The sequence below is a fragment of the Nelumbo nucifera genome, chromosome 3, assembly GCF_055504915.1.
Source record: "Nelumbo nucifera cultivar China Antique chromosome 3, China Antique-T2T, whole genome shotgun sequence".
Classification (NCBI taxonomy): Eukaryota; Viridiplantae; Streptophyta; class Magnoliopsida; order Proteales; family Nelumbonaceae; genus Nelumbo; species Nelumbo nucifera.
In genome coordinates, this window is record NC_142651.1 from 32571293 (window position 1) to 32584107 (window position 12815).

The following is a 12815-nucleotide window of genomic DNA, read 5'->3' on the forward strand; positions in this document are numbered from 1 at the left end:
AAATATTTACCTCATTAGTTCTTCTTGCCGAGGTCCTTTTCTAGATACACCATTTCTGCAAGTTTGAAATTCAAAACATTCTTAATCAGTATTAATGAACAGTATAAGCAGCTTCTAGTAATAATGAACGGTATAAGCTGCTTCCAGTAATCAATGTACCTGCAAATTAAAATCTTGAAGAGATGTAGAGACTTGGTAGACAAATTATAAATTGCATCTGCAATTTGCTCCTTTCCAAACAAGTACACTACCGGATAACCAAGAAGCCATCTGAACAGAATAGAAATACCCAGTTCTAAAGAAGCCATCTGAACAGAATAGAAATACCCAGTTCTACTGTTATCTGATAAAGATTACAAACATATAAAAAGTAAATTATATGGTTGATATGGTCAGTCCACTAACAAAATACAAAAATGCCAATTACCACCCTTCTGCATCTATGGCCTGTCAGCTTACTGATCTAGTTCATTCAATTAATGAGCCAGCACCTAAAAACAAATAAATGAGAGAAAAACCAGCTATTCTGTATGGAGCAGAGTGTCTGGGCGCCCAGAAACATGTCCAAAAGATGAGTGTGGCACAAAAAGCATATTCTGAGATGGATGAGTGGAAAAACTAGAAAAAAAATAGCATCAGAAATGAAGTCACTTGGAGGAACCGAGGAGCAGCTCCAATAGGTGATAAAATGAGAAAGTAGACTAAGAAAAGTCTTCTTTTTGGAAAATTGTATAAAGTATTTATCTTTCCATGGAAAATTTCCCAACAAAAAGCACCAATATTAGGTGGGACAGGTCTGCACCAAATTCTTTACAAGGCTGAGAGGGGAGGGGAGAAATAGCACGAAGAGGAGAAAAAAGAGGCACAAGAGAACAGGCCATTGGGACTAGGAATCCAAATTGGATTATCAGGTTTACAGAGGTCCAAAGAAACAGGATCAAGAGACCACAACAACAAAGCAGCCAGTCCAACCCTCTCCCATAGTTTTCAAGGTGCCAAGGTGAGGCTAAGCGACCAGGGGGCACCTTGTCACCTAGTCGCCTAGGCGATGGATTTTTTTATGTAGAAAACATAGATCATAGGGTAGTTCCCTAATTTGGATTTCCTATAGTAGTAGTAGTAGTTGTGAATCCCCAACATTGCTAAATGCTGTATTGGGGGTTCAATACAGCATTTAGCAATGTTTATATTGATTAAACCTTAACAAATAAGAAAATAATAAAAAGAAATTAGTATATAAACACACAAAATGAATATTTTAGTTTAATAGTGCCTACTTTATAATTATAATGTCAAAAAATAAAGAATAAAAAAGTATTTTTTAATACATAGTACAAAACTGTTTGGCGATTAGGCGAGGCAAGCCTCAAAGGGCGCCTTGTTGCCTAGGCATCGCCTTGACAACTATGCCCTCTCCTAAAACCTAGGAATCCAAATCCAAGTCTCAACCCTCTCCTAAAACCTAGACTCCAACTTAAACCAATCACAAGGGAAACTAAAACAAATCTTTTTGTACATGTTCCTTTTTGAAAAGGGAGAGAGTACAAGGAGGGAAAAAGATCCCCAAGGGATAAGTTGTCAATCCAAACATCTTCCTAGAACAAAAATTTGTCTTCAAAGCATGCATCATATCTAATATGACTAAGAACTGAGGAAGTACTGCATGAATAGCCTTCCAAGGTGTCAGTGTTGCCCGCGGAGACATACCAGCATCCCAACCATTGCCTTCTATTCGTGTATGCCCTCCACCACCTGAAGCCACAATCTTTCCCTTTCTAGAGGCCATCTCCATAGCCACTTACCAATGATGCTGTCTTCTTTCCCAAGTTACCTATGCCCAAACCCCCTACTCCTCCTCTTACAAGCAATTTTCCACTTGACCAAATGGTCCTTCCTATCTTCACTTGGGTCCCACAAGAAGTCTCTCATAATCTTTTTTAGCTTCAATACCTCCTTTTGAGGAACTCTAAAGATAGAGAGGTAATAAATTTGCAGCTTAGCTAAGGTAGATTTTATTAGGATTATCTTGCCTCCCAAAGAAATGTAACTCCTTTTCCAAACAGCCAACCTCTTAGCACACTTCTCTACAATTTGGCTCTAAAACTTGCTCTCCCAAGGGTTATCTCCTAGGCTCATACCTAAATATTTCAAACGCCACAAAAGCAATGGTATACCCTAAAGAAGCTGTTATAGATCAATGTTTTAAAAAGTGGAGGCGTGACACAAAGCCTTCCACTAAACTAGAGGCATGAAGTGTAGTTCAAAATGTAAGAGGTGTAAGCCTCCTTAAGAGGAGAATGAGGAAGAAGAAGAGGAAGGAGCTTTTCACCTTTTTTTCTGTTTTCTTTATGAAAGACGTCTTATATCAAGAAGAATGAAGATGCATAACACTAGTTGCAGGGGGGGGGGGGTCTTTTCAATAGGGGTCTACACAGGTTGGGCCAGTTCGGTTGCAGCTGTTTGGCCAAATGAACTGACCTGGTTGAGTTGAGAAATTGGCCATCCGAAACCGGTTGACCATGAGTGAAAACCGAACCAAACATGAAGAGTTGGTTTTATGATATATAATTATATATACTATATAATATATTAGCATATGAACATAATCGAGTTAGGACGATTTTTGTTGGTTTATGCACAACCAAACCGAAAACCACCACAAATTCTCAGGTTGTCCTATTTAAGAAACCGAAACCGACCGGTATTGTATGAAAACTGGCCAATGCAAATCGAGTTGGGTCGGGTTGGTCGGTTTGGTCAAACTCCTAAACAACACTACTTTTCAAGGTCATATTTAGGCCTGAAATCGGATCGGATGCAGCTAAAATCGAGTTCGATCCAAATGATAATTTATAACATCCGACTCCGGTCAGAAATTCGACCGGATGTTTGAACGTTGGATTCGAATTCAACTCCAATCAGATTTTTGGATTTCAAATTTTAATTTGAGACCGATGGTCTTCAAGCAGGCCATGAACAAACTCTGTTTCTTTCATTCATTTGTGGAATGTTTATGCAGATCTCTCATGAGACATTTTCCTGAAACTTTTTTTTTGCTGGATAAATAAAATCATTCATTCAACAAGACATCGAAACACACTATTTTACTTCAAACAAATACACTCAACGACACACCAAAACATATTACCATCCATTACTCTATTTGTTTTCAGTGGAGTGCAAGGCAAAGGTTTAAGGTTTGATTACCTGTTTTGGTAGTAACAGAGAGCAAGCTGCAGCGACCAGAAAAAGCATTACAATCCACCAATCCAAATCCACAACTATCACCATGGCAATGGAATAACAGAGTTCACCTTTCACAGTCGTCGGCCAACCACGAAAAGTAGAGTTGCAGATTTATGGTGGCAAGGGGACAAGAGTTTTAGACTTTGAAGAAGTGGAGAAACAAACAGATGCAAGAGGGCCAACCACGAAAAGTAGAGTTGCAGATTTATGGTGGACAGGGGACAAGAGTTTTATACTTTGAAGAAGTGGAGAAACAAACAAATGCAAGAGGACAAGAGATATAGACTTTTGAAGAAGAAGAGAAGAAAAGTAGTCTCTGTGAAAACCAAAGAGGGTTTTGTGCTTTGTCTTTTCCATGGTTAGCTTTCTGACAAATCTGAAATAGCAATAATGAAATATAGGGGAATGAATTTCCTCATTTGCCCTTAAAGATATTATAAATTACATTATACAATTATAATTTAAAAAGGAAAGAGGGTACTAGAGAAGTCGGATTTTATTGGATCGGATGCAATTAAATCCGAATTTGATCCGATTTTTAATCGGATTCTAATAGTTGCATCTAAATCCAATCTGAATCTTTATAATAGTGCATCTGAATCTGAGATAATCAGATCAGATGTCGGGTCAGGCTGCGGACTTTTGGGTACTGTTGACAGGCCTAGTCATATTTACATTTTACAGTTTTACACACAAATCCTTTCTTCCTCGATCTCCTCATTTCGTCCACACACTCATTGGCTATCAAAATTTGGTCAATTATCTATCTATCTTGGATGAAAGCCCCCAAAGGTTGACTAGTTATGGTTGGAAGGGTCTGAAGTCCTTTGGCTAAACAGCATCTACGTATGGCTTATTTAGAATTAGCACCATGAAAGTAGTATTAATGCCAAGGCTAATAAAATCCCTCTATCAGCAAATTCATTGAACATCTCAGAGAGTTCATTTTTTATTTTATACCAACAATCCTGACAAAAAGTCATAGTGAAGCCATTTGGATGTGGGGCCTTAGAGGTTAGAGCTATCTACTAAGAAAATAACCACCATAAATTCCTCCAAGTCAAAGTTACCTTTCAGTAGTCTGGCCACTTTTACATCCAGCACTGGCCACACTAGACCTTTCATGTTAAGCCTATCCCCTTATTGTCTTCTATAAACAGATTTGAAATGATCTACAAAAGTCATTGTAATCGACTCCTAGTTCAAGATCAACTCTCCATTCACCTCAAGTTTTTCCACGAAATTCTTCCTCCTTCCATTTGTGATTGCATGAAAAATTTTGATATTACCATCCCCCCCCCCCTTGATCCATTTGTGCCTTGATTTTTTATCTCTTCCCTGAAGAGTTTTTTTCCCAATTCCTTCTTCAAGCTCCATCTCAACTTCCCATTCTCCCCATTCAAATTGCCTTGACTCTCCTTCTCATCCAATTGCTCAATTTGTGAATTTGCATTTATCTTATTTTCTTCTATTCTTCGAAAATGCTCTCAATTACATTCCTTAATCTTACCTTTTAACCTCTATATCTTTCTATGGGACCTCATACCTTTCCAAGTTACTCCCTCAACTCTTCCTTCCACCAATCTTCCACCTTATGGACAAAATTTGGATGGGTAAGCCACATATTTTCAAACCTAAACAAGATGGAACCATTAAGAAAATCCTCTGTTCCAATTCTAACCAGGCAATGCTCAGAGGTTATTCTTGGAAAATTCTAGATACCAATCCTTTCCAATGTTACTCCCATTCAAGGTTGAAAAAGAATCTATCCAACTTTGAACAAGTAAAGGAAAATTGTAAATTAGATCACATAAATCTTTCTTCTTGAAAGGAAAGCTCCTTCAATTCACAAACATCCACAAACTCATTAAATTTCCTCATGCCAGTAGGAGCATGTTGGTTGAGGTTCCTCGTTTCATTGGTGAACCTAATCACATTAAAATCTCCCCCTAAAGACCACAGACCCCTAATGTCAAACAGTTCCTCCCACATCTCTCTTGTAAATTATTGGGCCCATGAACAGTAGATAACACCCAAGTAAAACCATTACCAGCAATCTTGAACTTCAAAGATATTGAAAAATCTACCCACTGGTTCCTCCAATGACTCCACCACATTGTTTATCCACATTTGAATAACCCACTGGACCAAGAAGGCAGGCAGACCATCTAATACCCCTAGAAGTCCATACACTCCTCACCCACCTATATCCAATTCTGCTAACTCTGTTTCCTAAATCATTAGTTCATTACTATATCTGGCCTCTCTGTCTTCAAAAATCCTTAATCACCCTATTCCTAGCAGTATCCAGTCCTCTAACGTCTAGATGATGATCTTCATGACACTTTTTTCATAGACCCTCCTCAAACCCTAATCTCCTATTTTGTACCCTTTCTTCTTTCCCCCCTCTCACTAAATTCTATGTCACCTTTGACCTTTCACATCTGATCTTTATATCTCCACTACTAAATCTTGTTGTCGTCATGTAATCCATCTTTTTATTTATAAAGTTCCATCTAATTTTGCTGATAAAGAAAGGTCCACCTAATTTTCCTCTTCTTTCTTCTTTTAGGTTACTTCTTCCTTTTTTTTCTGCTACTTGAGCTATGCCAACATTTTTCCCTGAAACAAACTTGAAATCGAAAGACAACCCATTGGGATTATGGGACTAATTCTGAAAAAAAAAATAATAAGTAGATGATCTCCTACAATACTATTATGTGCATGGCCAGCTTGCATTAAATAACCAATAAATTATTGGATGCCATGAAGAAGAAGAAGAAGAAGGAAATTACCCGTTTAGGGTTGGCAAGGTGACCTGACTGTTTCGTATGCATCCACTGAGATCAAAAAGAGATGATTGAGAAGAAATCAAATCAGAGGTTTGAGAATTCTTGTCATCCCCATGATCTGTCCCCTTACAATGCATGAGTTCCTTGCCCATTCCATCAACAGGAAATACAGATGCAAAGAACCTCTGAATCAACATAAATTGCGTTGTGATTGAATTTTGTTCCCCTGGCAACATCATCTAGACCAAAGATGGAAAGAGTGGCTTAAACAAAAGCAAAACAAGACACATGCTAAGGAGCAGAACGTCTAGATCAATAAATAAAGATACCTTCAGTAGAAATTCACCTTTGGAGGATCCTGTTGAAGGTCTACAAAGAGAATTTTTGTCTCTGACTTTAAGCTTGATTCCACATATTGAGCAAATCCTCTAACATGTATCAGATAAATCATATCTTCTAGAACCATTATTTTCAATGACCCTAAAATAGATGACTCCTGCAAGAATAACCATATAAAGAAAGCCAAGGCGGTAGGTATATAAACTTCTTTTATATGTTTAATTTGTTTTCAATATCACAGTTCACAAACTTTCAATTTCTTTAGTTCTTTCCTAATTGCACTATTTCAAATAGACAATAAGATGTTAAACATATTTGATTCGTAATCTAATGGACCACCTTTGTACCAAGCCCCTTGAGGCAAGCCCAAACAAAATCTAATGGGCTTGCCTCAAGGGGCTTGATTGGGGGTCTAGGGCCAGTGCCCCCAGTCCAGCCACCATGCTTCAAAAAATACAAAAAAAAAAAACAAAATTTAATAAAATAAAAGTGTGCCAGAGCTGAGGCACAAAGCACACCAGACACACACCTAGGCACACTAGGCATGCACCTTTCCAAAGGGGCTGCACCTGGGCCTAGGTGAGGCATAGACTCTCAAATGCACCTAGTGTGCCTTTTAAATCACTGACAGAAACATCAAAAATGTTTCTGTTTTTGTTTTACAGAAACAAGACAAACATCTCAATACTTTTATTAAGTAATGAAGACTTAAGCCACTGTATAAAATTGTAAAAGGAATGATACAGATTACAGATCACATAAACTGATTGAAGCAAACAGAATAGAAGGTAACAAAAAGCAAACATAAGGCAAGGATTATAAACAAGAAGTAAAGGCATACAACAAAGCATGGGAAGAAAATATCTTACACTCTATATAACTAATTTTTACTAGTTGGATTAACTTATCTTCTAGTGGACTAAAACATAACCAAGAATGCTCACCATAATGCTAGAGATATGCATCTGAGTAACATGGGCAAAGATATAGACTTCCTAGTGAGTTCAAATTATAAGACAGGAAAGTGGCAATTCAGAAAAGAATAGGTGGCCATTTTACGATGGCTGAAGTGGCTGAACTGAATGGCTTATTGCTTCTTCTTCTTTTTATAGTGGATAAAATAATCATATAATAAAATATTAAGGGTATAATAATCAACTCAATATGCCATTCATCCATTAAGGTGCTTACAACCTACTTATTGATTTATTCATTAAAAGAAAAGCAATAAATCATCTAGTTCAGCCACTTCAGCTGTCATCAAACAGCCCCTAAAAGTTAGAATAAAACTATATTATTTTATTGTGACTTGAAGACCAATATGGCATAAAAATCAAATAAAAAAAATTACTCATGAATCAGCACTGAACGTGCTAATATAGTTTCCATCAAATGATGTAACAAGCTGCTTTAATGTCGAACCTTTTGGCTAAGTTCTAAGACGGTGCAAAGCCGATCTTGCAGTTCAGGCATCTTCCCCCCATAGTCCACCATTACTACCGGTCTCAAACCTGTGCATAAGGCTAGGATATCTGCCAAAGAAAGAATTTTAAATTACACATGAACAACACCATAAGGGAAGACTGGAGGAGCTTTCAGTATGTCTCCATGCATATTACAATACCCAGAAATTAAAACTTGAGCAGATATGTTTTGCATTTCTTCAAAGTCTGCAGCTGGCCAGACCAAATTAGTCTCAAATCAAGAGAAAAGAACTTCAATCGAATCAATCCATTAAATATTACTACATCCATTGCTCTACGTGCTTTAAGACAATAGAGCGTCGGCACCAGAATCATAGAACTAAAAGGAAAAGAAATGAAAATAAAAGAATCCAGATAAATATAATCAAGTCTATGCCATAGCCAGAAGCTCAAGTCAATAAAAAGAAAAGGAGATGATCAATAAAATGAAAAGCACGTAGAGCAATTACCTATCTCGAGTCGACGCTTTGTCGCTGCTCTTAGTCTCCATTTAATCCGCGAGACGGAAGAGTCCAAAACCCTCAAAGCTTCCTGTAGTTCTGCAACCTCCATCCACAGAGATTCGACGTCTCCAAAGCCCAAAGCAGCAACGAAATCAGAATGTCAGACTCCAACAAAATTTACGCTTCAACGAGATCGAACCTTCCGTCACGTTGAACCACCAAAACCTGGATGTTCAGGGTCGAAGGTTGAACCACCCACTATAAATGGTTCAACTTGCCACGTCATTAAATGCGTCTGATCCATTTATTTGGTATCTTAATTCTCGTTGAGCTGAGCATCACTACGAAGTTACGCCTATGCTTTGGAAACCGGTTTGTCCATGAATAAACCGGAAGTGGTTCGATCCGTAAACGGCCTTCATAATAGGATGGCACAATTGTAGTTTTGGTCATAACTTCAATAAAACATTTTGAAAATGACCTCTATATCCTAATAGTTACAGGCTTAACCTTAAAGAATGAGGAGAAACGAAGGAGATGCTTCAGAGTAGAGAAGTGTGTTTTCTTTCTGATGTCATTGTTGATCCGAGCCAAAATCTTAAGATAAAAAAGCCATCTTCTCTCTTTGAATCGAAGAACATCTTTCCACGTCGCAGGCAAGTTTTTCTTCTTTTTCTTTTTTTTTTTTTTTCTTTTTGTTCATTGATGATTATAAATAGAAATGGGGCCATTTTTGGAAGGATTGGATGGAAATCCACATATTGGCTCTGGATCTACTAGAGAGATCCTTGTTTGGAGATAATTTTTTACCATTCTAAGTATAAACCAGGCTGTTCTCTTTGACGTGTAATAAAATGACTTATGCGACGAGAAATTATTCATGTGCTTAGGGTATTTTTGATGGTTTGAGTTGTGATGATATACGGTGCTTGTTTATGAAATCGATGGGAGCTTGACGTTCCAATCAGACTTCTTTCGAAACATTTTGTCTTGCTTATTTTTATTCCTTTCAGGACAGGTGTATCCCAAACTAAGCTTCAGGGTCTGATGTAGTTAAGAAACTGATGGAAAAAGGGATTATGTCCTTTCACTCAGTCTTAGACTGAGATAGATTTTAATGGGTTTATTTGAGGTATTTTAGGGTGACTGAGTTAGGACTTTTCTGTATGGATTTTGTCTTTATTGGTATCTATGTATGTTTAGCATACTCTGTTTATGTTCGAATTTATGCTACAATGATTTATTCCTGATCCACAAATCTACCTGCTTTACTCTACAATCTGCTTGTAGCTTAATTAGATTAGGAGTGAATTCTACAAATCCACCATCCATGTGTTTCTAGTTTGTACTATTGATATTACCTTCCAATTGGGTGTAACACTCACCGCCTACAAAACAAGAAACAATATTCCTTTTGATCATTTGCAAGGGCAAGGAGATCTTAATTAATACTAAGTGAACTACAGTAGATCAACTTTTAATCTGGGAGAGCACCACTACAAGTACAGAAAACTAAATACAACAACAAACACATTTTGTCAACCATCCTACATTCATCTTGTTACCATTCAGTACTTCTCTTCTTCATCAAGTCCAGAAGGCCTAAAGTATATATCAGTTGCAATTCCTGGAGTAATCTCTTCTCTGATGGACTCATTCCTATGGGTCCTGATTAGGCTAATATTGTGCACCTAGCATAGTCTGTAAAAGCACCTGCTACTCCCTAGTTAAAAGATCCCCCATTTTTTTGGTAAGTAACAGTAAATTCATTAATCAAAAACTCCTGACTGCCCCATAAATAAGACAGTAGGCCTGGAGAGATATAAAGCCAGATTAATAGAAAAATCAACACTATTCATTCAGTGATTTGGTTTTTCATTTGATTGATAATATTAACATGCTTGTGTTTCATTGAAGGGCCGCATGATATGAAAGTGTTGTCATGTGAACTCATCATTCAACATGTTAGGCTACCCAGGTATTCTAAATTGTCATAGTAAGGTAATGGACCCTAGGGGCAATCTGTATTTTTTCATATGTTATCAGGTTGTTAGTGTGTCATTTGGGGTAATAGCATGTCTGTGTTTCATTGGAGGGACGCATGGAAGTGGTGTGGTCATGTGAACTCATAATTCAACATGTTAGGCTACCCAAGTATTTCTAATAGTAAGGTAATAGACCCTAGAGGCAATCTCTATTTTTTCATATGTTAGCGGGTTGTTAGTGTGTCATTTGGGGTAATAGCATGTTTGTGTTTCACTGGAGGGACAAATGGAAGTGTTGTGGTCATGTGAACTCACCATTCAACATGTTAGGTTGCCCAGGCATTTATTTCTAAATTGCCATAGTAAGGTAATAGACCCTAGAGGCAATCTCTATTTTTTCCTATGTTATTCTTTAATGGATCAAATAAGATTCGGTACTTTAGAGGACCTATTTGTTTGGTGGCTATAGACTTCTACTCAAGCTTAGCCATTCTCTAATTTCATGGTTCTTCTATGGTTTAAACTGTAAAAAAATTTCTACATCTTCAAAATTTCCTTGTCTTCTCACTTATACATGACTGTTCTCTATGCTAGTTGTTGTTTTTAAGAGGAAAAATGTGATTAAACTAAGATCTATGGAAGAAGAACTCTGTCTCTTAAAATAATGAAGAATCCATGTCCCTAAAAATAATGACTATGAAGCTTTATTCCTCATTCTGCAATCTTCCTAGTTGGCATTTTATTTGTAAGTTTACACGGGAGTTTTGTTTGTTATACAGGATAACTTCCCCCTTTTTCTTCTTCTTGTCTTGCTGATATCCCTAGAAAACTTGATCTGATTCTATTATTCTTTGTTTTCTTTCATATTTCAGGGATGTATACTAGCCCGGGAACCCAGCCTGGGGTGCCAAGGCCCCCTGTAAACCCTCAACCTAATCCATTTGGAAATGCTTTCTATGGAGCTGGTTCAGAATTCATTCGAAGTGGACTGGGTGCATATGGAGAGAGAATCTTGGGCTCAAGTTCTGAGTATGTGCAAAGCAATGTATGTAGTATGCTGAGACTAGACAACTACTTTATCTCCTGGGAAAAATAAAAAAGCAGAAAACAGGGGAAAAGAAAGGGAAATATTCACTTCTTTCAACATGCTTTGACAACTTATTGTTTTTTTTTTCTTTGATAGATAGACAATCTTTTGGCTTCATGCACTGATTTCATAGATACATAGGATACATGGGAAGAACTTTTTTATGATTGCACAGACCCTAAAGACCCATTCTCTTGCATCCCTTTGACGGAGAATTACCCTCTTTTTCACAGGCCTAGTTTGTTAAATCAATAAACCTATGTGCCTTCTGTTTTCTTTTTATCATCCCAATGTTCATGAGTCTTCAGATCCTTCAAACCAAGTATTTCAATGAGATGTCCTGGAGCATTTGTTTTATTGTTTTTTAGGGTATAGGCATGGGAATTATTAACTGCATCAGTAGCCCCTATGTATCAAGTCACTCTTTGGTGGATGTGAGATAATATTTACCTATTGTATACAAGATACTTTTTATTTAAAGATGGTTTTTTTCTTACATTCTTCCCATATGTTGTGCAGATAAGCAGGTATTTCTCTGATCCCCAATACTATTTTCAAGTGAATGACCAGTACGTGAGGAACAAATTGAAGGTCATCCTATTTCCTTTCCTATACAGAGTATGTCAGAATTTTCTCTAGATGTTTGGTAGTGCTTTATTTCTTAAAGTTGGTGAAGGTCATTTATCTCATTCATTTCCTCCAGGGACACTGGACAAGGATAACTGAACCAGTTGGAGGTCGGCTCTCCTACAAACCACCGATTTATGACATCAATGCTCCAGACTTATACATTCCCTTCATGGCCTTTGGTACCTATGTGGTTCTTGCTGGTTTCTTAATGGGTCTTCTTGGGAAGTAAGCCCCGCACGATTAAGCCTTTCTAAGGATTACTGTTCCAGAGGTTTTGTCTTTAACCCCACAGTTCTTTTTCTTCTTGGCCCCCCATTTTTGGCAGGTTTAGCCCAGAAGCCCTAAGTCTACTTTTCACATGGGGACTAGGTGGTTGGTTTGCACAAGTTTTGGTTCTTAAATTAATGCTGTATACATTAGGAAGTGGAGAAGCCCCATTGCTGGACATCGTGGCATATGGAGGGTATGCTTTTGCAGGGATTTGTGTGACTATTCTTGGAAGGATCATCTGGAGCTACTCTTACTATTTCCTGATGGCATGGACAAGCTTGTCCATGGGAGCTTTCTTGGTGAAGACAATGAAGAGAGTTCTGTTTGCAGAGGTGAGGAGTCATGTTTCAAGCATGCATAACTATTGCTTGCTCATACTGGCGGTTGCTCAAATCCCATTGTCTGTTTACCTAGGCTGGATCTAGGCTTGAATCTGGCTTTAGTGCTCTTGTTTATCCTGTGCAAGTGATGTTCATGTTGTAGTTTGTAACAGTGCTCTATTCATTAATGCGTTGATGGTTGTTTAGCTTTCTGGTTTA

General features: G+C 37.7%; 2 protein-coding genes across 3 annotated transcripts in view; one reads left to right on the forward strand and one right to left on the reverse strand.

The window, feature by feature from the left end:
- Positions 1 to 8470, reverse strand: part of LOC104591706 (uncharacterized) — a 28214-nt gene extending 19744 nt beyond the window's left edge. The window contains exons 1-6 of one of the 2 annotated variants that reach the window (XM_010250694.3): positions 8311 to 8470; positions 7800 to 7909; positions 6368 to 6466; positions 6042 to 6277; positions 160 to 270; positions 11 to 55 (exon numbers count right to left, since the gene is read on the reverse strand). In XM_010250694.3, coding sequence (XP_010248996.1) covers positions 11 to 55; positions 160 to 270; positions 6042 to 6277; positions 6368 to 6466; positions 7800 to 7909; positions 8311 to 8413 — 704 coding nt within the window. In that variant the 5' untranslated portion in view covers positions 8414 to 8470. Of the gene's footprint in view, positions 1 to 10; positions 56 to 159; positions 271 to 6041; positions 6278 to 6367; positions 6535 to 7799; positions 7910 to 8310 lie in introns of both variants that reach the window. The other variant, XM_010250687.3, reaches the window with a different exon arrangement.
- Positions 8471 to 8760: 290 nt separating this feature from the next.
- LOC104591720 (uncharacterized) lies at positions 8761 to 12815 on the forward strand. The gene is made up of 5 exons (XM_010250704.3): positions 8761 to 8960; positions 11162 to 11334; positions 11896 to 11994; positions 12080 to 12231; positions 12332 to 12815. The coding sequence occupies exons 2-5, from the start codon at positions 11164 to 11166 to the stop codon at positions 12699 to 12701; spliced, it is 792 nt and encodes a 263-aa protein (XP_010249006.1). The 5' UTR covers positions 8761 to 8960; positions 11162 to 11163; the 3' UTR covers positions 12702 to 12815.

What these genes read in the sequence shown, in the direction of transcription:
- LOC104591720 (XM_010250704.3), top strand. Translation starts at nt 11,164, where the DNA reads ATGTATACTAGCCCGGGAACCCAGCCTGGGGTGCCAAGGCCCCCTGTA. An exon ending in CTGAGTATGTGCAAAGCAAT is followed by an intron (nt 11,335 to 11,895) that starts GTATGTAGTATG and finishes TATGTTGTGCAG; the next exon opens with ATAAGCAGGTATTTCTCTGA. An exon ending in TTAATGGGTCTTCTTGGGAA is followed by an intron (nt 12,232 to 12,331) that starts GTAAGCCCCGCA and finishes CATTTTTGGCAG; the next exon opens with GTTTAGCCCAGAAGCCCTAA.